At 45.2% G+C, this 22807-nt stretch overlaps 1 protein-coding gene across 2 annotated transcripts in view; it reads left to right on the forward strand.

The window, feature by feature from the left end:
* Window positions 1–22807, forward strand: part of LOC127002165 (chondroadherin-like) — a 122541-nt gene that overhangs the window by 70963 nt on the left and 28771 nt on the right. For both annotated transcript variants that reach the window (XM_050867827.1, XM_050867826.1), the window contains exon 2: window positions 6030–7263. In XM_050867827.1, the coding sequence (XP_050723784.1) occupies window positions 6032–7263 (1232 nt within the window). In that variant the 5' untranslated portion in view covers window positions 6030–6031. The remainder of the gene's footprint in view (window positions 1–6029; window positions 7264–22807) is intronic.

Raw genomic sequence — 22807 nt, forward strand, 5'->3', positions numbered from 1 at the left:
CTTTCACTCTCTTTTCTGCGATTTTTTCCTTCCATTTGTTGAAGCTCGAGGCCCTTCCTTCCCTCCTTTCTTTCTTTCTTTCTCTCTTTCTTTCTTTCTATTTAGTTTGGAGTTCCTCGCTTTCCTTCTCTGTGTTCCTTTCTCTCTCTTTCCCCTTCTCATACTTAGAAATTAACAGCATCTTCTAAAACACTTCTCCATCCCTCCTTAAATTCCACATGCTTCCCTTTCAACTACGTACTTCTCCCTTGGCCTATTTCTACAACACAATTCACAACCAAGAAAGAAAATCATACCTAGCCATTAGCCTGAGAGTGTGGTTCACGGAAGGCTCCTCCATACTCTCTTTCGCCTCCCCCTTCTTATATTCCTTTCCTTCCTTTTTTCCCTTCCTCCTTCCCTCCATACTTTCTTCCGTCCTTCCCTTTTTCCATCCCTTATTCCTTCCCTCCTTCATTCCCTCTTTCCCACCATAACGTTACTTTCGTTCAATCATCAGTTCATCTATTCCTCCTTCTTTTCATTGATATTGTCCGGTTCTCTTTCCTCAGCGTCACCACTTAAGGAACGGGGTCTGGCATAGTAGTGTTATTGGATCTGACCTCAAGGGAACGGCCGAGAAAGGGGGAGCTCGTAATATGGGCGTGGGCGAGGGATGAACTATACTATGGTTGAGTGACGTGACCGCGGAGGAAAGGGGACAAACTCGATTATTCCCTTAACCTAATTATGTGAAGGTAGATGGAGCTGGCCTTTGCTCCTCACCGCGTCTGTACTCTTGTGATATTAGTGTGTAAGAGGGAGGTGGGATGTGTTGGTGTGTGAGTGTGGGGGGTAATTTTCTTAAATATTTCGGGTCCTAACACACACACACACACACACACACACACACACACACACACACACACAGGAAAAGTTGGACAAATACAGATACGGAGACGGGACCACACGAGCGTAAGCCCAGGCCCTGTAAAGCTACAACTAGGTAAATACACACACACAGACATACAATTGACAAGGCCTTCGATGTAGATGTCTTAGGTCTTTCCACTGGGGGAGAGGTAGTTTTATGGCCCTGGTGGTAGTTTGACAAGGCTTCTGTATCACGAACACACACACAAAAAACACTATCCAAAACGCTATTACTGACCCCTTTTTTCCCAATGAGTCTACACATGCGCACTGAATCGTCTAGAACATGCCAAGGAGACGGTGACTAAGCCAATCATTTATATATCGGAAGAGAAGGAGATCCGGTGACTTTTAAATGTCAAATACATCTTAGAAGTGGATCGGAATGGCTATTTTTACGGTTCCACCTGCTCACGTCTCCTCCACATCACCAGAGTAGAGTTAGTTGATTCATAACCACTACCAGACCTCACCACTACTCCACTGCTTTCTCTGCCTCACTAAATCCACTTCCACTACTTCCTAATGCATCATAGAGGAGAAAGACAGACAGCCACAGACTCGAAAATGGACATAACGAAACAAACTAAAAGACAAGAAACACACACACACACACACACACACACACACACACACACACACACACACACACACACACACACACGCGCGCGCACATACACACACACCAAAAAAATAAAAATAAACAAACATTCGAGGAGGGGGGTGGAAGGACATTGACTGACTAGGTATTCGGAACACAAGTCAAGCATGTTAGTAACTTTTAATGTTACTTTTAAGGTGGCGAGTGTTAAGTGTTACTTTTAAAGCGCGAACTGTTATCTCACTCGTCACAGGGCCGGTGTTACCGTGGCCTGCTTTACAAGTTGATTGTAGTAGGTGAGATAACACAATAGCCTTTAGTTAAGTGAGGTGTGGCCGAGCGGAAGCCGTTATAAGTTCACTATGGTTCACTTAATTCACTCTCTCTCTCTCTCTCTGGTACATTTAAAGTGTGATGAGTGTTAACTATATTAACAGTTTTACACAATAGTTATACAAGGTGTTTATGTGAGCGGTCGCACGAAGATAAGTAGCACGCCCAGAGCGGAGCGGCTGAGCACCACCCCGCTGCCCGTCTTCTTTCCTCTTCTCTGCGTTGCTCGCCCTTTTTATTGCATGTTGATTCGTCCGGAAAGGTGTGGTTTCCGGTTGATGACTGGCGATGATTTGTCATCAATTGCTGATTTAGTATCAGCCAAGCATGTGTTCCCACGGCCATCAGCTCTGACGTGTTCCATAACATCCTGGCAAAGGTAGTGAGCGTGTGCCTAGACACACACAGTCACACACGCACATGTACATTATAATATATACATTACATCGCTCGGTCCCCTAAAGGTCGCGACTCACCCCACCTTTAAAATTATTATACTTACCCATGTTACAGTCGCGCAATGTGTAAAGTTTATCACACAAGTCAGAGCCCGCCTAACGATACAATATAGATAAATGCCAATGACAATAATCATGGAAGTAACAAGAAATAGGTAATGTACATACAGGTTGAGGTAAACAGGGCTAGAGTCATGGACGTGGAAGCTGAGTTCTGTTCCGAAAAAACAAAATAATAGCTCGAAAAATTATTTACATGATACATCCTTGAAAAATTAAATTGACTAAACTGTCATTAGGATACATGGTAATGGAGCCATTTGGAATAGTAAAAAGAAAAAGGAAAACTCCTTGAAGAAGATCTGCTACACACTGAGCCCGTACTTAGATGCACACAGTCACACACTCACATGTACATTATAATATATACATTACAAGCGCGTGATCAGACCAAGGCGAACCACACACCAAGGGCAAGGCGTCAAGGGTGCGAGAGTCACCTTGAGGTTGACACAGGGACGCCCCCCCCCTCCCCCCTCACACACTGCAGGCACAGGCACGAAACCCAGACCCAGACCCAGACCCAGAGCACGCCCGCCGCCGCCTCCAAATTGGGTGGATATCGGATTTCCAGAAGCCGGGCTGAGAGCTGACGAGGTGGTGGGCGGCGGGTGGGTGGGAAGGTGGGTGTGGGCGGTGGTGGGTTGTGGGATGGTTGTGTGGTGGTGTTGGGTGGTGGTGAGGTTAGGTGGTGAAGTTGGATGGTGGTGGTGGTGGTGGTGGTGTAGGAAGGGTTGATATATGTGTGTGGTAATGAGCAAGGTGTTAGAGAGAGAGGGGAACACACACACACACACACACACACACACACACACACACACACACACACACACACACACACACACACACACACACACACACACACACACAAACACCCCCCTCCTCCCTAACCTAACCTAACCTAACCTAACCTTCTCTATATATGTATTTATTAAGAGCAATAAATACTTACTTACTTACTTACTTACTTACTTACTTACACACACACACACACACACACACACACACACACACACACACACACACACACACACACACACACACACACACATACCTCCTAACCTTACAATCCCCCTACACCACATCACCCCCCTTCCCCTCCTCCCTACCTCTCCCTTCCCCCCCACAACCCCGCACACTATACACCGCTCTATCCCCTTCCCCTACCCTCCCCCCCCCACACACACACACTACAACCAGCACCCAGCACCCAGCAGCGCCACCTCGCCGCCGCTCAGAAAATCATATTATTAGGCTGGATTCCATCAGGCTAAGTGCTGTTCATCATGCCTTCATTACGCCGCCCTCTAATTAAGGTGTTTACTCCCTAGTTCAGCAGGTTAATTACTCAACCTGTAGCAGCCGGGCCGTCGCGTGGCGCCCGGCGGAGAGCAGCGTACCGCGGAGAAGGGTGACGGGGAAAAGGGGAGAGGGAAAGAGGGAAGAAGGGAAAGGAGAGTACTCGTGGATAGGAAGTCAAGGAGGGTCGGTGAGAAATGTGGATAAGGCGAAGAGCAAAGAGGAAAGAGTTACGTGTGAAAAAAGAGAAGGGAAAGGAAGTAGATATAGATTTCAAGGAGAGAGAAGGATGTGTTTAGCGAGACGGTGGCGGGGGACAAAGGAAGAGAGGGAAAGACTGAAGAAGGGAAAGGAGAATACTCGTGGATAGCAAGTCAAGGAAGTTTAAAGGAGGGAAAAGCTGTACAAAAAGGATGTTATAAGGAGATGGAGCGGAGAGCAGTGTACTAAAGAGAAAGGTTGACGGGGAAAAAGAGAAGAGAGGGAAAGACTGAAGAAGGGAAAGGAGAAAACTCGTTGATAGCAAACCAAGGAGAGCCCGTGGAAAAGGAAGTTAAAAGGAGGGAAAAGCTGTACAAAATGGATGTTATAAGGAGAATGGAGCGGAGAGCAGTGTACTAAAGAGAAAGGTTGAGGTTGAGGTTGAGAGGGAGAGAGGGTAAAGGGAAAGGAGAGTACTCGTGGTTAGCAAGTCAAGGAGAGTTAAACAAGGAAGGAAAACCCGTGGAAAAAAAATACTAAAAAGGGAAAAACGGAGTGGGTAGCAAGGACAGAGATCGACTGGTGGAAAAAAAGGAAAGGGGAAAGATGGAAAAGGAAAAAGGAAAGTACTCGTATATGGCAAATCGAGGAGAGTACCTACGTGGAAAAGAAAGTTATAAAAAGGAAAAAAGGAGCGTGTGTGTGTGTGTGTGTGTGTGTGTGTGTGTGTGTGTGCGTGTGTGTGTGTGTGTGCCGAGGGAAAACGCTAACCGGGGAAAAAGGAAAGGGAAAAGGGAGTACAAATAGCAAATGAAGGAAAGCTTGTGATAAAGGAAGGTAAAAGGAGAGAATATGAAGGAAAAGGAAAATGGGAAAGGAAAAAAAGGAAGGGAAAAGAGGGAAAACCAGAGAAAAAAAGACGAAAAGGAAAGCGTACCGAGAAGGGAAAGACGTCCACCGCTGAAATAAATAAAAAAAGATAGAAAACGGGAAGAAGGAAAATGGAGTAGATAGATAGATAGATATACCAAGTCAAGACGAAGCCATGAGAAAAAAAAAAGTTAAAAGAAGAGAAAACGGAGTATGTGTGTGGGTGGGTGTGGAGGGGGGTGGAGGGGGGGTGGTCAGGGGGGCGTGTTGATATCCGGGTTCGACAGAATGAGAATGGAGGGTGATGGAGAGAGGCGAGGAAGAGGGATGAGGTGATGGAGATTTGAGAGGGATGCTGCGGAGAGAGAGAAGGAGAGGGAGAGGGAGAGGAGAGAGAGAGGAGAGAGAGAGAGAGAGATAGAGAGAGAGAGAGAGAGAGAGAGAGAGAGAGAGAGAGAGAGAGAGAGAGAGAGAGAGAGAGAGAGAGAGAGAGAGAGAGAGAGAGAGAGAGAGAGAGAGAGAGAGAGAGAGAGAGAGAGAGAGAGAGAGATTGTGTGTGTGTGTGTGTGTGTTCGTCCGCACTTTCACCATAATGTGACAAAGCCCCCTCGCATTATCACACAGTAACTTTAATATCCACGCCCTTCGCGGAGAGAGAGAGAGAGAGAGAGAGAGAGAGAGAGAGAGAGAGAGAGAGAGAGAGAGAGAGAGAGAGAGAGAGAGAGAGAGAGAGAGAGAGAGAGAGAGAACACAACAACACTGCCTCCTCTAAGTCCACCAATACACAAGGGAAGCGTTAACCTGACCACTAGACCGAGACCGTTCCTTTGACGTTCAATGCCTCACTGTAGACTGACCTATAACGAATTGGTTGACATTATACACAAGGTTATATCGGTAGGATGGATGCTGATACTTTTTTACTGTAAAGGAAGCAGCTCAAGGGTAAAAAATAAGGAAAACAACAACAACAACCAAAAAAACCGCAATGGTCAGATGGTAAGGTGTGGTCAAGGGGATGTCGTGTGGCCTTTAGGTGTTAGTCAAGGATGTTATTGACAAGGTTCTTTGCCCACTAACTACTTGAATGCTTTAGTGTAGCATGTGACATCGAACAGTCTAAGAGGTAGGCATAGATAGTCAGGGACGTTGCCGACAAGGTTCTTCACCCACTCGCCACTTAGGTACCAGAGTGTAGCGTGCGACTTTGAACAGCCTAGGAGGAAGGTATGGATGATAAGGTCCTCCGGGTGATGGTAACAGACAGTGACACTTGCTTCCTCTCCTCCTTGCAGGGATGCTGTGCTGGTGGCTGCCGTGGGTGGTGCTGGTGGGGGGCGCGCGGGCGTTCTGTCCCCGCGGGTGCTCCTGTGATGACAATGGCCCCAGCCTGCGGTGCGTGGGCGTGGGCATCAACGTGGTCCCCATCCTGGCCAACCCTGGCCTTCGCAGCCTCAACCTGACGCACAACGCCATCAACTCCGTCAGCCACACGCTCGTGTTCTTCGACCAGCTGGAGAAGCTGGATTTCTCCCATAATCAGATCACCTCGCTGGGCACCACCAACTTCAAGATGCAGATGGAGCTGCGGGAGCTGCGCCTCGCCCACAACAACCTGTCGTCCCTGTCGGCGGGCGCGCTGCTGGGCCTCACCTCGCTCTCGCTGCTCGACCTCAGCCACAACTTCCTCTCCGAGCTGCCGCCCGACGTGCTGCAGGATGTGCCGGGCCTGACGGTGCTCCTGCTGGCACACAACAAGCTCCACACGCTCTTCCAGCACACCTTCCGCGGCTCCCGCAACCTGCACGTCCTCGACCTGTGTGATAATTACTTCCGCTACGTGCCCACGGCGCCGCTGGAGGAGCTCAAGTCCCTGAGGGCGCTGCAACTCTGTCGGAACCGCCTGACGCGGCTCGAGCCCAAGGCGTTCTGTCTGCACTCGCTGCTGACGCTCTCCCTGGAGACCAACAGCATCGACTACATCGCCGACACGTCTTTCAGCTGCCTGCAGAGGCTGCTAAAGCTAAACCTCAACGACAACCTCCTGCGGGAGGTGCCCACCGCCGCCCTGGCCTCCCTCCTGGCGCTGGAGTCTCTGCACCTCAGCAGGAACAAGATCAGGAGCCTCGAGGGCGGCGCGTTCAGGAGCCTCGGCCAGCTGGCCACGCTGGAGATCTCGCGGTGTCCGCTGCTGTCCTCGCTGCACCCCGGAGCGCTCACGCAGTGCGGCGGCCTGCGGAAACTGACGCTGTCCCACAACCCCCTCGTGAGGAACATCCCGCTGGGCTTCCTCTCCTCCCTCCCGCGCCTCCGCTCCCTCGACCTCCGCTCAAACGGTCTTCGAAGTTTTCCGTCATCCGAGGTGTCGTGGAGGTCACTAGTGAGTCTTGACCTCAGGGGCAACCCCATGGTGTGCAACTGCTCGCTGCAGTGGCTGGCGGAGGTGCTCGGGGCCTCCAACGCGTCCCTGTCGGCGCCGGACCTGCAGTGCGCCGCGCCGGACAAGCTCAGAGGACTCTACCTGTCGCGGTGAGTACACTGACCTAACTCTAACCTGCAAGTCACTGTGTTCTCAGTAGCAGCTAAAGTTTTCTCCTACCAGACTACACAACACTAACTTTGTCTTCCATGTTGTGTTGAGCGTTGTGTTGTCTGCGTGATGCATCTATTATTCCATTTATATATCGGCCGCTGTCTGTGTAAGGGAGTGTTAGCGTCCGTACATCACACTCACGAGGAGGCGGCCGAGCACACCTGCACGCGACCACTGAATATGTTAGTAGGCCGCGGAATGGCTTAGTAGGGAGGGAAAAGCAGGTTGTGATGTGTGTGTGTGTGTGTGTGTGTATGTTCTTACCTTTTCTTTTTCTTTCTGTACCTCTTACTTCCTCTTTCTCTTCCTCTTTCTCTTTTTTCCCCATGTCTCCTCTTTCTTACTCTTTCCGTTTTTCTTCCTCTCATTCCTCTTTTCTCTTTCTCTTTCCTCCTCTTTCTCTCCTCTCTCTCTCTCTTTCCCTTTCTTCCTCTTTCGTATGTGTGTGTTGGGGGGGGGGGGGTGCATGTGTGTGTGTATGTGTGTATGTGTTATTGGGGAAGAGAAACCAAGTTGTGTGTATGAATGTATATATGTATTTGCGTCTATATGTGTGTGTGTGTGTGTGTGTGTACGTGTTGTCAGGGTGCGTGTGTGCGTGTGTGTGTGTGTGGACCAAGCCATGCATATATGATAACCAATTACCCTGATATGCAGCGGTACATTCGTAAAAGAAACCCGCTACGAGAAAGGAAGACAGCCCAACAACCGCTAGTCTGCCCCATGCATTATTCAGGCCATCATTGCGGGGTCTGATAACAGTTTAGTATAGCCAGTACCGCGCCCCGTAACCTCCTCCTCCCCTGCCCTGCATGTTCCCGCCTTACGAGAGCCTTATTGAGCGACGCGGAGGAGCTGGTAACATTGCGAGACTGTGAGTGTTTGGTGAGGTTGGTGTAGTTTGTGGTATTATTTTTTGTGTTTTTGGTTTGTGTTTTCTTTTGTTTCTTGTGGTTTTCTGGCTTTCTTTTTTTTTCTTTTTTCCTTTCTTTCTTTCTTTCGTTTCTTTCTTTCTTTCTTTCTTTCTTTCTTTCTTTCTTTCGTTTCTTTGTTTCTGTCTTTCTTTCTTTCTTTCTTCTATCCTTCCTTTTTCTTCCTTTCTTTCGTTTCTTTCTTTCTTTCTTTCTTTCTTCTATCCTTCCATTTTCTTCCTTTCTTTCTTCCTTTCTTTCTTTCTTCTTCTCCACCTTTTTTTCTTTGTTTTGTCCTTAATTATGTTCATTTTTTTTCCTCTCATTCTCTTTCCTTTTCTTTTTCTTCTTTTTCTATTCCTTCTTTACTTTTTTCTCGTTTTTCTTTTTCATTTTGTTATTTTTTCTCCTTTTTTTCTGTTTCCTTTTCTCTTTCCTTTTTCTACACCTTCTTTTCTTCCTTTTCCTTCCTCGTTTTGTTTCGTTTTCCTATTTCTTCAACATTCTTTTTCTTCCTTCTTTCTTTCCTCCTCCTCTTCCTCGTCCTCCTCCTCCTCCTTCTCCTCTTCCATCCACAACTTCTTTTGACTAACCAGAAATACAGAAGCAAAGTCGATGATCTTGAACGTAAACAAAAAGAAGAAGAGGAAGAATGCAATAGATAACTGACCTTCGTAATACAGACTTAGAGGAAAACAAGATAGAACAACAAGACGGATATAGATAAGAAGTAGAAAGTCCTTAGAGTTTAGTTAAGAAAGAAAGGAAGCCAAGGGAAGGGTAGTAAGAAGAAGAAGAAGAAGATGAAGATGAAGATGAAGATGAAGAAGAAGAAGAAGAAGAAGAAGAAGAAGAAGAAAGAGAAAAAGAGGAAGATGAAGATGAAGATGAAGAAGAAGAAGAAGAAGAAGAAGAAGAGGGAGAAGAAGAAGAAGCTTGTTAATGTTAGGAAAAACTGAAGGGGGCTGAAGTGAGTGAAGGGAAAAGACGAGGAGAAAACTTGTGAGGGAGATATAAACTGAAAGGGATCCCCAGAGAAAAAGTGATGAATGGGGGAAGGAGGAGAAAGTGATGGAGTGAAAGAGGAGGAGGAGGAGGAGAAAGTGAAGGAAAGAAAGGTGGAGGAGGATGAGAAGGAACAAGAGTAGGAGAAATAGAGGTAAAAAAGGAGGAGGAGGAAGAAAAAAAGGAGAAAAAGAAGACTAAGAGGAAGAGGAACCGGAGAAAGAGGAAGAGAAAGAGAAAGGGAAGAAAAAGGGTGTTGGAAGAGAAGGAGCAGAATGAGAAGAAGAAAAAAACAAGTAGAAAAGACGAAGATAAAGAAGCAGGAAGAGGAAGAAAGAGAAACAAGCAGAAAAAAATAAGACCAGAAAAAAAAATAAAGGAGAAGAAAGGGATGCAGAAGAAGAAGGAAGTGAGGAAGACAATAAAGAAAGGAAGGAAGAGAGAGAGAGCGAGTGAGTGGGTGGATGGTTCTCAAGTCACAACAAAGGAGATAACGAAGAGAGGAAGAGAAGAAGAAGAAGAAAAAGAAGAAAAAGAAGAAAACTCACGAAAAGATGAATAGAGAGAGAGAGAGAGAGAGAGAGAGAGAGAGAGAGAGAGAGAGAGAGAGAGAGAGAGAGAGAGAGAGAGAGAGAGAGAGAGAGAGAGAGAGAGAGAGAGAGAGAGAGAGAGAGAGAGAGAGAGAGAGAGAGAGAGAGGACGGTAAATAATTAAAAGATAGTAGGAGGAGAAAATTAGGGAGTGGAGGAAAAAAGAAGAAAAAAAAGAGGAGAGGAAAGCGTGCCTAAGGTAATACAATTTTTTCCCTCCTGGAGAGAAAAGAAAAAAAAATATTATGTTGAAGATAAAGACATTGTGTGTGTGTGTGTGTGTGTGTGTGTGTGTGTGTGTGTGTGTGTGTGTGTGTGTGTGTGTGTGTGTGTGTGTGTGTGTGTGTGAGAGAGAGAGAGAGAGAGAGAGAGAGAGAGAGAGAGAGAGAGAGAGAGAGAGAGAGAGAGAGAGTATGGAAAATAATGGAAATATGAGAAAGGAATAAAAATTTGGACGAAAAACGGGGTACGAGAGAGAGAGAGAGAGAGAGAGAGAGAGAGAGAGAGAGAGAGAGAGAGAGAGAGAGAGAGAGAGAGAGAGAGAGAGAGAGAGAGAGAGAGAGAGAGAAGGGAGCGAATTTTCTTTATGGATTCTTTGTTATCTTCAACGTCCCTTTAAAACGAAATTGTGTGTGTGTGTGTGTGTGTGTGTGTGTGTGTGTGTGTGTGTGTGTGTGTGTGTGTGTGTGTGTGTGTGCGTGTGCGTGGCAACAAGATGAAGTAAAAAAAAATAAAACAAACATCAACTTCAAAACGACAAAAAAAAAAAAAACTTTCTCTCTCTCTAATCACCTTTATATAACTGACTTTAATTTCCTGTTGGCTCAATGGTTCATGTCTTCGTCTTGTCCTCGAACCTGGGTCTCGTCCTTTTAGTAGTCACCCTCACGCGCAGTCTAAATTAATACCATTCTCCTGCGACGCTTCTCTAAATAACAATATAGGACGGTCTAGTTACATCTGGCGTCTTGAATTTTACATCCTGAACGTGTCTGAACATGTTGAAGCCTAAAGTAGTGAGGCTTGTAAGTATAAAGTGAGTAATTCCTTATATTCTTCTATTTCCCCAAGCACATATTTGACAAGGCTTTCGTAGGAGTTTTGGGCATTTCCAGGGGTAGTATAATGACCCTGGTGGTAGTTTAAACCTTCCTCTGTACCATGAACCTAATAGAACACTCATTAGAACCCGACTGAGCTCCTTTTTGGACTTTGAAAATAGTTTAGGTGAGAAGTCCAGAAACTTTGTCAAACTGTAATTCGGGTCATAAAACTACCCATGGAAATACTAACAATTGAACCTCTACAAAAGCCTTGTCATTATACGTGTGAAAGTGTCTAAATGTTCGAAAATATGGATATAAGTGTCGTGGGTGTAAGTGAGTTAGCAAAGCAATTCATTATATTCTTCAATTTCCCTAAGCACACATATTTGACTAGACTTTCGTAGGAGCCTTGGGGCATTTCCAGGGGTAGTTTAATGACCCTGGTGGTAGTCTGACCCTTCCTCTGTACCATGAACCTAAAAGAACACTTACTAGAACCCGATTTATCTCCTTTTTGACATTTGGAAGTAGTGGATAAGAGAGGTGCAGAAGGCTTGTCAAACTATCATTAGGGTCATAAAACTTCCCATGGGCGTAAGTAAGCAAAGTAATTCATTATGTTCTTCTAATTCCCTAAGCACACATATTTAACAAGGCTTTCGTAGGAGCCTTGAGGCATTTCCAGGGGTAGTTTAATGACCCTGGTGGTAGTCTGACCCTTCTCCTGTACCATGAACCTAAAAGAACACTCATTAGAACCCGATCAATCTCCTTTTTGACCTTTGGAAATAGCCGATGAGAGGCGGAAGCGTGTCAGAATTCCAGAAGTCCCGTAAGTGCAAGCAAAGTATTCCAATGATATTCTTTTATGCCTCGTTAAAACTCCCCTTTAAGACAGAGAGCCCCGGCCTGGCCAATCTTTCCTCGCGGGGTTTTTGCGCCAAGAAGGGCTTAGCGTAGTCTTTGCGGGCTGAGCCGTTTCTAATTTAGCGGTATCCTTTGGAAGACTGAAGAGGATGGAATTTGCGCCATAGGGTACGAACCTGTTGCCGGGAGTTGGTAATACTGCGTGAGTTTTTTCGTAAGGGATTTTTTTTCTCACTGGTAAAGTTAAGAGAACATTACAAAAAGAAATAAAGGAAAATTAAATGGGCTATAAAAGTAAAATTAATGTATCCTGTTTTTTCCAGCATTGCGAGAAAACATACATCAATAAATAAACAATGAAATCATGCCTTATTAACTTTACGAACGAGAAAAAAAAATAATTAAGGAGACTGAATAAAAAGTAAAAAAGTAAAAAAGTTAATGAAGTGTGATTTTATTGTGTATTTCTTGATGTATGACTTTTGCATTGGTAGAAAAGAGAATTGATTTTGTGTTGGTAATATTTTATACGACATCTTAATTTTACTTTTTATTTTACATATCCTTAATATAATCTCCTATCTATCTGTCTGTTTATCTATCTACTGTTTTATCTGTCTATCTATCTATGTCCCGTTTTATATCTGTATTTATTTGTATTTGTGTACGTGTCCGTGTCTGTCTGTCTGTCTGTCTGTCTGTCTGTCTGTCTATCCCTCCCTATCTATCTATATCTATATCTATCTATCCACCTGTCTATCTGTATCTATTTGCTATTATATCTATCTATGTCCGATCTTACTTATCTGAGGAAGAAAGAGAGAGAAAGCGGAAGAGAAAGAGAGAGAAAGAAGAATAAAGAGGAAGGATAGAACACTGAAGACCACACTAGTACATACTTTATTTTATTTGTATGTGTGTATGTGTGTTCGCGTATGTCCGTGTGTCTGTATCTACCTATCTACCTATTTCTATCTCTATCTATTCATCTATCTATCTGTATCTATCTACTCTATTATCTATCTATCCATATCCCATCTTACTTATCTGTATTTATTTGTATGTGTGCATGTGTGTGTGCGTGTTTGTCCGTGTGTGTTTATCTCTCTCTATCTACCTATCTCTATCTATCTATCCATCTATCTATCTGTATCTATCTACTCTTTTATCTATCTATCCATATCCCATCTTACTTATCTGTATTTATTTGTATGTTTGCATGTGTGTTCGTGTTTGTCCGTGTGTCTGTGTCCCTCAAGGTCCGCCTGTCTTGGGATGTCTCGTGGCCGCTCCCTAATGGTTTTCCAGAGGCTTTGTCATTCCGGACCTGTCAGGGAGACTCATCAGGCGGCTTAATAAGGATGATTAGCGAGGCGTTCATTAGCGGCCGGGGATAATTATGACTTGTTTGAGTAGTAATGGGGGTGGTGGGGGAGGGTGGGGGGGGAGAAGCTGTGGGGGGAAGGGGGAGGGGAGTAGGGGGTGTTGGGGAAAGGGGAGTGTGTGTGTGTGTGTGTGTTTGCGTTGGGGGAGGGGGGAAGTGTGTATGTGTGTGTGTATGTGTGTTTGGGAGGAGTGGGAACTTTTTTTTTAAGTGTGTGTGTGTGTGTGTGTGTGTGTGTGTGTGTACGTGTGTGTGATTGCACACACGCATCGACACACACACACACACACACACACACACACACACACACACACACACGCACATACGCACGCACACACCTTACCTCGGACGGACCCGAGTACAACATTTCAACATTTAGACAACTTTTTCGAGGCCTCGTTCGCAGAAGCCCTCCCCCCCTCCCCCCTGCCCCCCCTACCCCCCGCCCCCCTCAGCATCCTCACATTCGCCTCAGTAATTACTTCAGGGGCATGTATACGGGTTTTTCCCTCACTCAGAGAGAGAGAGAGAGAGAGAGAAAGAGGGAGAGAGAGAGAGGAGGGGGTGGGAGTTTAGGAGGTTGAAGGGAGAGGAGAGAGGCAGAGGGAGAAGAGGTAGGGGGGTGGAGGTAAAGGAGGAATAAGTGGGCGGGAGAGGGAATGGGGGTTGGAAGGAGAGAAAAGAGGGAGAGAAGGTACAGGAGGGAAGGGAAGGAGGTAGAGGAGAGACGAGAGGGAGAATTAAGGGAGGAAGGAAAGGGCGTTGGAAGGAGAGAAAACAGGGAGAGAAGGAAAGAAGGAAGGTAAGGAGGGATTCAAGGAGGTAGAGGAGAGACGAAAGGGAGGGTTAAGGGAGGAGAGAAAGGGAGCTGAAAGAAGAAAAACGGAAGGGAGGGGTTATGTTTAGGGAGTGAAGGGAGAAGGGAGAAGGGAAGAAGGGAGGAGAGAAAGAGGAGTTGGAAGGAGAAGAAAAACGGAAGTGAGAGAGGAGAAGAGGAGAAGGGAGGAGAAAGGGAGTTCGAAGGAGAAGAAAAACGGAGGGAGGGAGGGTGGAAGGAGACGGGGTAGGGAGTAGGGGTTGGAGGGATAGGTAGGATATAAGGGGAGGGGTTCATAGGGGGGGGTCAGGAGTGGGGTATAGGAAGCGTAATCAAACCAACTCTTCATTTTATCTTCTCTCCGCCAGACCTAGACTCCCGGCGAGCTAATTAAACGATGGGATTCGAACCTGGGGCCTACCGTGTGTCTGAACGATGCCGCGGACGATGTGCAACTGGTCCTGGATTCTTGGCTCTGTGGTTCATGTTTTCGTCCTGGCCTCGAACCTGGGTCTCCTCTTAGAACAGTGGTCAAAGGGGTCAAGTTCGTAGTTCCGGTCTTCGTGTGTTTTTCCTTCAGTGGTCTTTGGTCTTAGTCTGGGGTCCTAGTTCTCTTAGTTAGTGTTTCCATCGGGGTGTCGAAAAAGGTTCCCCAAGACCCACAAAGCTTACCCAAGATGGTCTAGTGGTCTTGTTTTTCTTATTAAGTTTTGTTCCTGGTCTTAGTCTTGGTCTGGGTCCTACTCCTTGTCAGTCTTTTCATCGGGGTCTCAAAAACAGCTTACCCAAGACCCACGAAGCCTACTCAGGATGGTCTAGTGGTCTTGTTTTTCTTACTAATGTTGGTTTAAATTGCGTTCTTGGTCTTGATCTTGGTTATGCTCCTCAATCTTTTCATCGGGGTCTCAAAAAAGCTTACCTAAGACCCACGAAGCTTACCCATAATGGTCTAGTGGTCTGGTTCTTCTCATTGATGTTGGTTTAAGTGGCGTTCTTGGTCTTGGTCTGGGTACTACTCCTTGTCAGTCTTTCCATCGGAGTCTCAAAAAAGCTTACCCAAGACCCACGAAGCTTACCCAGAATGGTCTAGATATCTTGTTCTTCTTATTGATGTTGGTTTAAGTTGCATTCGTTTTATTCTTTCCTCTTGTTTTCTTTCATTCTTTCTCCTCCTCCTTCTTCCTTCTCCTCCAGTTCATCTCTCTTTTTCTTTTTCTTTCTTGTTATTGTTCCTTGGTCTCGGTTTTGGATATGCTCTTGGACATTCTCTTCTTCGGGGTCTCTAGAAGCCTTACCTTGGAGTCATCTTGTTATTGTTCCTTGGTCTCGGTCTTGGATCCACTTGGACATTCTTTTCTTCGGGGTCTCTAGAAAGCTTACCTCGGAGTCATCTTGTTCTTGTTGGTTAAAATTTCGTTTTCTTTGTTTATCTTCGTCTTCGGTTCTCTTCCCCTCGAGGTCTCCAGGGCTTAACCAGAGCATGGCCATTCTCTTCTTCGGGGTCTCTAGAAAGCTTACCTCGGAGTCATCTTGTTCTTGTTGGTTAAAATTCCGCTGTCTTTGTTAATCTTCGTCTTTGGCTCTCTTCCCCTCGAGGTCTCCAGGGCTTAACCAGAGCATGGCCATTCTCTTCTTCGGGGTCTCTAGAAAGCTTACCTCGGAGTCATCTTGTTCTTGTTGGTTAAAATTCCGCTCTCTTTGTTAATCTTCATCTTTGGCTCTCTTCCCCTCGAGGTCTCCAGGGCTTAACCAGAGCATGGCCATTCTCTTCTTCGGGGTCTTTAGAAAGCTTACCTCGGAGTCATCTTGTTCTTGTTGGTTAAAGTTCCATTCTCTTTGTTAATCTTCGTCTTCGGTTCTCTTCCCCTCGAGGTCTCCAGGGCTTAACCAGAGCATGGCCATTCTCTTCTTCAGGGTCTCTAGAAAGCTTACCTCGGAGTCATCTTGTTCTTGTTGGTTAAAATTCCGCTCTCTTTGTTAATCTTCGTCTTTGGCTCTCTTCCCCTCGAGGTCTCCAGGGCTTAACCAGAGCATGGCCATTCTCTTCTTCGAGGTCTCTAGAAAGCTTACCTCGGAGTCATCTTGTTCTTGTTGGTTAAAGTTCCGTTCTCTTTGTTAATCTTCGTCTTGGGTTCTCTCTTCCCCTCGAGGTCTCCAGGGCTTAACCAGAGCATGGCCATTCTCTTCTTCGGGGTCTCTAGAAAGCTTACCTCGGAGTCATCTTGTTCTTGTTGGTTAAAGTTCCATTCTCTTTGTTAATCTTCGTCTTGGGTTCTCTTCCCCTCGAGGTCTTCAGGGACTTAAACAGAGCATGGCCATTCTCTTCTTCGAGGTCTCTAGAAAGCTTACCTCGGAGTCATCTTGTTCTTGTTGGTTAAAATTCCGTTCTCTTTGTTAATCTTCGTCTTGGGTTCTCTTCCCCTCGAGGTCTCCAGGGCTTAACCAGAGCATGGCCATTCTCTTCTTCGAGGTCTCTAGAAAGCTTACCTCGGAGTCATCTTGTTCTTGTTGGTTAAAGTTCCGTTCTCTTTGTTAATCTTCGTCTTCGGTTCTCTTCCCCTCGAGGTCTCCAGTACTTAACCAGAGCAGCAGAGCGCCGTCTCCGTCTCCTCCGGCCCGTCTCCTCCCAAGATGCTGATTAATCGCGGAATTAAAAGTTCGGAGTAATGAGTTAGTGGAGAAAAAAACGAAGCCTTGCAATAAAGCTGACAAGACGGAATGAAAAAAAATAAAAATGAGGCTTTCCAATTAGCTTCTCGAAACGCAACATTCATTTTACCTCCTCCTCCTCCTTCTCCTCCTCCTCCTCCCCTCTTCATCTCCTTGCCCTGCACCCCACCTCCTTCCCCTTCCCCAGCCCCCCTTCCTGTCCCCCGTCCCCTCGTATGGCCAGGAAAGACTTATTGGGTTTATTATATTTTTATCTTCATCATTACTTTTATTATCATCATTTTTATTATTCTTATTTTTTGTGCCTTTATCCTGTTTTTTTGTTGTTGTTCTTTTTCTTCTTCTTCTTCTTCTTCCTCTTCTTTTTTCTTGTTCTTCTCTTTCTTCTTCTTTTCCTTCTCACTCTTTACATATTTACAGTAGTAGTAGTAGTAGTAGTAGTAGTAGTAGTAGTAGTAGTAGCATCAGTAGCAGTAATAGCAGTAATAGTAATAGTAAAACAATAGCAGTTATTGTATAGTCACTGTTATTGCTATTTCGTGAGGTCCCCGTACCAGCCAGCCAGAGAACAGTGCTTTATCCAGCGTTCTCTGTCTGCAACACAACAACCACATCAAAGCCTTCGCCAGCGTTGGGCAGCGGCTCTGTGCAGACAATACCCGGGACACAAAGAACCGGTCGTCTGATGCAGCTTTTAACATGCCTTCCTGCCTTGATTGCATCCTCTCCCCTGCCCTTAAAAGTCACTGAATGGGTCTAGCAGTGTTTGGGATTCTGCGGAGAGACTTGATGTTCTTAAAGGTTCGTCAGTCAGTCTCTCAGTCAGGGGTAGCGACACGGGTCTTACTTTTAGCTATATTTGTCTGTTTCTCGGCGCAATCAACCAAGGAAGCGGTTATTGAATGTATCTCGCAGTGTTTGGGGTTCTGTGGAGAGAGAGAGTTGATGTTCTTAAACCTTCGTCAGTTCTCTTCCGCTTTCTCTGTCTTTCTTTCTCTTTTTTAACCTTTTCTTTCTCTTCTTTCTTTCTTTTCCTTTCTTCCTCTTTTCCTTTCTCTTTTTCTTCCTTTTTCCCTTTCACTTTCCTCCTCTTTCCCTCCTTTCTCTTCCTCTTTCTTTCTCTGTCTTCCTCTTTCTTCCTCATCTCGTCTCTCAGGCAAGGTTAGCGAGACAGGTTTCAGCTTTGGTCACTTCTCTATGTTCCTCGGCGTAATGAACTAAGAAAGAGGGGAGAAGACAAGGAGTGAATCAAATAGGAAAGTTAACACGTATACGAAAGTTCGAGTGCCGTAGTTCTTGCTGGTAGTGAGAGCAAAGATAAGTGGACCCCGAAGGAAAGACATACAAGGAGCTGAACCAAGACCAGGACCAAGAAATTACCCAAACAAAAGCCCTTATTCTTAAACATGTCGGGGCCCCGGTTTGCCTGTTTGAAAAGCCTCTCTTAGAAGTTGTTGCTGGGCTTTTCATGGACTGTTTCGTTACCCCAGTGATAGTTCTACACGACCTCCGCACCAAGAACTATAAAACCACGCATGAAAATCCTTTTAATCATCTCTGTGGCTTTGGAAAACAGTAATACAGGGACCTCGGTACGTTCAATCACACAAACCTAGTCCCAAACCCTTCAGACAAGCCAGTTAACCAGGGAACCATGTCTGAGGAAGCTTCTATGAGACCCTGAAGGAAAGATTAACCAATGAACTATGTCTTGGTGAGCTTTGACACCGCCCCGATCATCCTCTGGCCTTGCTGTGGGTGTGTTTGCCTCCCTCGCCTCTCCCTCGGCTGTTCTCCTTGAAGTGGTCAGTTAGTCAGACCGTGCATGCAGCTGCCTCTCTCTCTCGCTCTCTCTCGCTCTCTCTCTCGCTCTCTCTTGCTCTGACCTCACACAATGCAGAGAGAAACACGTGTGAAGTATGTACTAGTGTGCTCTTCAGTGTTCTAGTCTTCCTCTTTATCCCTCTTTTTTTCTCTTTCTCTTCCGCTTTCTCTGTCTTTCTTCCTCTTTTTTTAACTTTTTCTTTCTCTTCTTTCTTTCTTTTCCTTTCTTCCTCTTTCCCTTTCTCTTTTTCTTCCTTTTCCCCTTTCTCTTTCTTCCTCTTTCTCTCCTTTTCTCTTCCTCTTTCTTCCTCTTTCGTGTGTGTGGGTGTGTGACTAGGTGTGTGTGTGTGTGTGTGTGTGTGTGTGTGTGTGTGTGTGTGTCAGTGGGCAGTTCACAGGTCTAAATACCCTAATCCCACATCCTTATTCCATCTCATTCCATATCCCTTCAATACCACTAATACACTTGGAAACCCTTTATCACAGAACGCACGCACGCACACACGCACACGCACGCACGCAACCTCAAAATTCCCTTCGTGACCTTGTGCGAGTATATATCATTTTCCTTCCTTCCTCAATTTCGTCTTCGCGTTTTTCCTCCGATCTCGAAATATCTTGAAATCTTGATGTTGTACGTAACTTTGTGTCCTGGCCTTGGCTCGCTCAGGAAGTCGATGTTTTGCGATCACTGAGTCATTTCAATATTTCTCCTGCTCCTCTTCTTCCTCCTTCTCCTCCTCGTCATCTTCGTTTTCTTTTTCTTTTTTCTTCTTCATCTTTTTTTTTTCTTCTTTTTCTTCTTCTTCTTCTTCTTCTTCTCCTTGTTGTTGTTGTTGTTGTTCTTCTTCTTCTTCTTCTTCTTCTTCTTCTTCTTCTAAACAGGGCTCTTAGCTATGTGGAGGCTGCCGTACACTCCCTCCTCTTCCTCCTCCTCCTCCTCTTTCTTCTCTTCCTCCTCCTCCTCCTCCTCCTTCTTCTTCTCCAACTTATTCCTTTTTTTTTTACTCTGTTTTTCTTTCTTTTTCATTTTATTCTTTCTTCTTGTTTTCTTTCATTCCTTCTCCTCTTCTTCCTTCTCCTCCAGTTCATCTCTCATTTTCTTTTTCTTTCTTTTCCTCCTTTCTTTCCTCTCTCTTTTCTCTCTCACTCTTTCTCCTCCAACTCACCCCACTACTTCTTTTATTCTGCTTGTTCTTTTCTTTCTTTTCCTTCCTGTCTTTCTTTCTTTCTGTCTTTCGTTCTTTCTTCCCCTTTCTTCTTTTTTCTTTCTTTCTTCTTCCTTCTTTTTTTTTTCATTCTCTCTCTCTCTCTCTCTCTTTCCTCTCTCGCTTCTGTGTTGCCTCTGAAGGGGAGAACCCATGTCTCCGCCTCCAACCGCTCCCTAAGGAATGACCTCTGACCCTTGGTGGTGGTGGTGGTGGTGGTGGTGGTGGTGACTGATATTGATTGGTGTTGATAGGAGATTTTGTTTGTTAGGATATATCTTTTTGTTTGTTTGTTTGTGTATGTTTGTGTGTGTGTGTGTGTGTTTGTGTGATTTATATGGATTTGTTTATGCCCTTGAGTTGCTTCCTATACTATAAAAAATGTGTATGAGTTTGTTTGTGTGTATGTGTGTGTGTGTGTGTGTGTGTGTGTGTGTGTTTAGAGCTGAACTTTCATAATAAAACAAAAAAATATATATTAGTGATACCAAATTAACCTTCTTCGTCTTCCTCCTCCTCCTCCTCCTTCTCCTCCTCCTTCCTATAATCATCATCATCATCTGAGTCCACACAATGATGACTCAGGCTAAAGAAGAAGAAGAAAAAGAATTGTACGCTGAAATGACCCCCCCAAAAGAGAGAGAGAGAGAGAGAGAAAGAAAGAAGATTCTCTCTCACTCAGCAAAAAAAAAAAAAAGAGAAAAGAAAATGGGAAAGAGATGAGGCAAAGAAGAAAAAAAAAAGAAAAAAGAAAAGAGAAAGTCGCGGATGGAGGACTCTGGAATTTCTTTAAAAAAAATCCTTCTGTTCTGACTCCCTCATTTTTTTCTCTTTCTCTGTCTCTGTCTCTCTATCTATCTATCTACTGTATCTATTTCTATCATCCAGTGAGTCTCTCTTTCTAAGTATCTATTATCCTATCTATCTATGTCTGTCCTTCTATCTGTTTATCCATTTATCTATCTCTCAATTTATCTATCTATCTAACTATCTATCTATGTGTCAGTCTGTCTCATCATCCATCTGTCTATCTATCTATCTATCTTTTTCTTTATCTTTTCCATCAGTTCTATCTTTCACTCGGTTCTGTTTCTTCCTCATATATCTTTCCCTCATCTATCTTTATCTATCTATCTATCTATCTATCTATCTATCTATCTATCTATCTATCTTTTTCTTCATCTTTTCCATCAGTTCCATCTTCCTTTTAACCTGTTTCTTCCTCAGCTATTTTCCCCTCATCTATCTATCTCTAACTATCTATCTATCTATCTATCTATCTCTAACTATCTATCCATCTATCTATCTTTTCTTCATCTTTTCCATCAGTTCCATCTTTCCCACGGTTCTGTTTCCTCCCCATCTATCTTTCCCTCATCTATCTTTATCTATCTATCTATCTATCTATCTACCTTTTTCTTCATCTTTTCTATCAGTTCCATCTTTCCCTCGGTCCTGTCTCCTCGCCATCCATCTTTCCCTCATCACCTTTTTTTTTCATCAGCAGTCTTGAAGAACGCTGATCCTCACGGTGATTCGTCTTCGCGTCCCTGTGCGCCCGTGTGTCCGTGTGTGTGTCCGTGTGACTCCCCCCGCCTTGGCTAGGGAGACGCTGGACTTGACTGGGCGAGGTGGAGGAAGGGAGGGACAGGACTGGGTTAGGTTAGGTTAGGTAAGGTTGGGATTGGTGAAGTTTGGTTGGGTCAGCTTAGTTTGTGTCTATTTTTTTTCTCCTCTTCTTCCTTCTCCTCCAGTTCATCTCTCTTTTTCTTTTTCTTTCCTTTGGCTGAGTTTGGTAACGTGAAGGAGGGAGATACTGGACTTGGTTAGGTTAGGTTAGGTTAGGTTAGGACAGGTTGAGTAAGACTGGGCTTGGTAAGGTGAAGGAAGGAGGGACTGGGTTAGGTTTAATTAGGTTAGGTTAGGTCAGTTTAGGCTGGGTTTGGGTAAGGCTGTGTATAGTTCAGGCTGGGTAAGGTTAAGTAAGGCTGGGTCTGGTGTAAGTTGGGTATGGTGAGGATAGATTCGATTAGGCTAGGTTAGGATAGGCTGCGTATGGTTAAGACTGGGCTAGGTAAGACTAGGTTTGGGATAAGTCAGGATTGGGCTAGAGGCAGGGTTGAGTAGACTGGGCTTGAGGTAGGGCTGGGCGGGGTAGGAAATGCAAGAGGAGAAGGAGGAGGAGGAGGACCCAGAAAAACCTATCGATTTGACGCTGATCTGAGGCATCGCTTCCTGCATATTTTAGACGCAGTTTTCGCGTTAAGAGTGCTTCTTTAGGAGACGCGGAGGAGGGGGGGAGGGAGGAAAGAAGGCAGAGAGGACGAGAGGGAGAGAGAAGGAGGGAGAGGAGGAGGAGGAGGGAGTGAGCAGAGAAGGCAGAGGAGAGAAAGAAGGCGAGTGAGAGGAGAGAAAATATAAGCAAGAACGAGTGTTGCTTTAGATAAAGGAGAGAAAGGAGGAAGAAAAGAGAGAGGGAGAGAAGTTCAAAGAGAGAGAGAGAAGGTGAGAGGGAGAAGAAGGGACAGGAGAGGAAAAAGAGGTAGAGGAGGAAAGGAGAAGAGAAAAAAATATAAACATTGAGTGCAACTTTAAATAGAGAAAGAGGAGGAGAGAGAGAGAGAGGGAGGGGATGAAAGGAAGGAAAGGAGGAAGAGAGGATAAAAGGAGAGGAGAAAAATAAATATAACTACTTTAGATATGGAAGTGGACGGAGGGGAAGGAAGAAAGAGGGAGAGAAAGAGAGACAAAAAAAAAACGAGAGAGAGGGAGAGGACGAGGAAGGGAGGGTAGCAGAGTAAGAGAAGGGAGAAGAAGGAAGAGAGGGAGAGACTAAAAACGAGAGAGAGAGAGGGAAAGGGAACGAAAGGAAAGGAAGGGAGGAAAGGAGTGCAAGGGGAAGGAGGGAAAGGATCAGAAACAGAGAGGGGGGAGAGAGAGAGAGAGAGAGAGAGAGAGAGAGAGAGAGAGAGAGAGAGAGAGAGAGAGAGAGAGAGAGAGAGAGAGAGAGAGAGAGAGAGAGAGAGAGAGAGAGAGAGAGAGAGAGAGAGAGAGAGAGAGAGAGAGAGAGAAAGGACCAAAGGGAGGAAATAAGAGTAAAAGATGTATACAGTATAAGGGAAGGGGAGTCCTCGTTTGTATAAAAAGATTGAAGGGAT

Source organism: Eriocheir sinensis, chromosome 22, assembly GCF_024679095.1.
Source record: "Eriocheir sinensis breed Jianghai 21 chromosome 22, ASM2467909v1, whole genome shotgun sequence".
NCBI lineage: Eukaryota > Metazoa > Arthropoda > Malacostraca > Decapoda > Varunidae > Eriocheir > Eriocheir sinensis.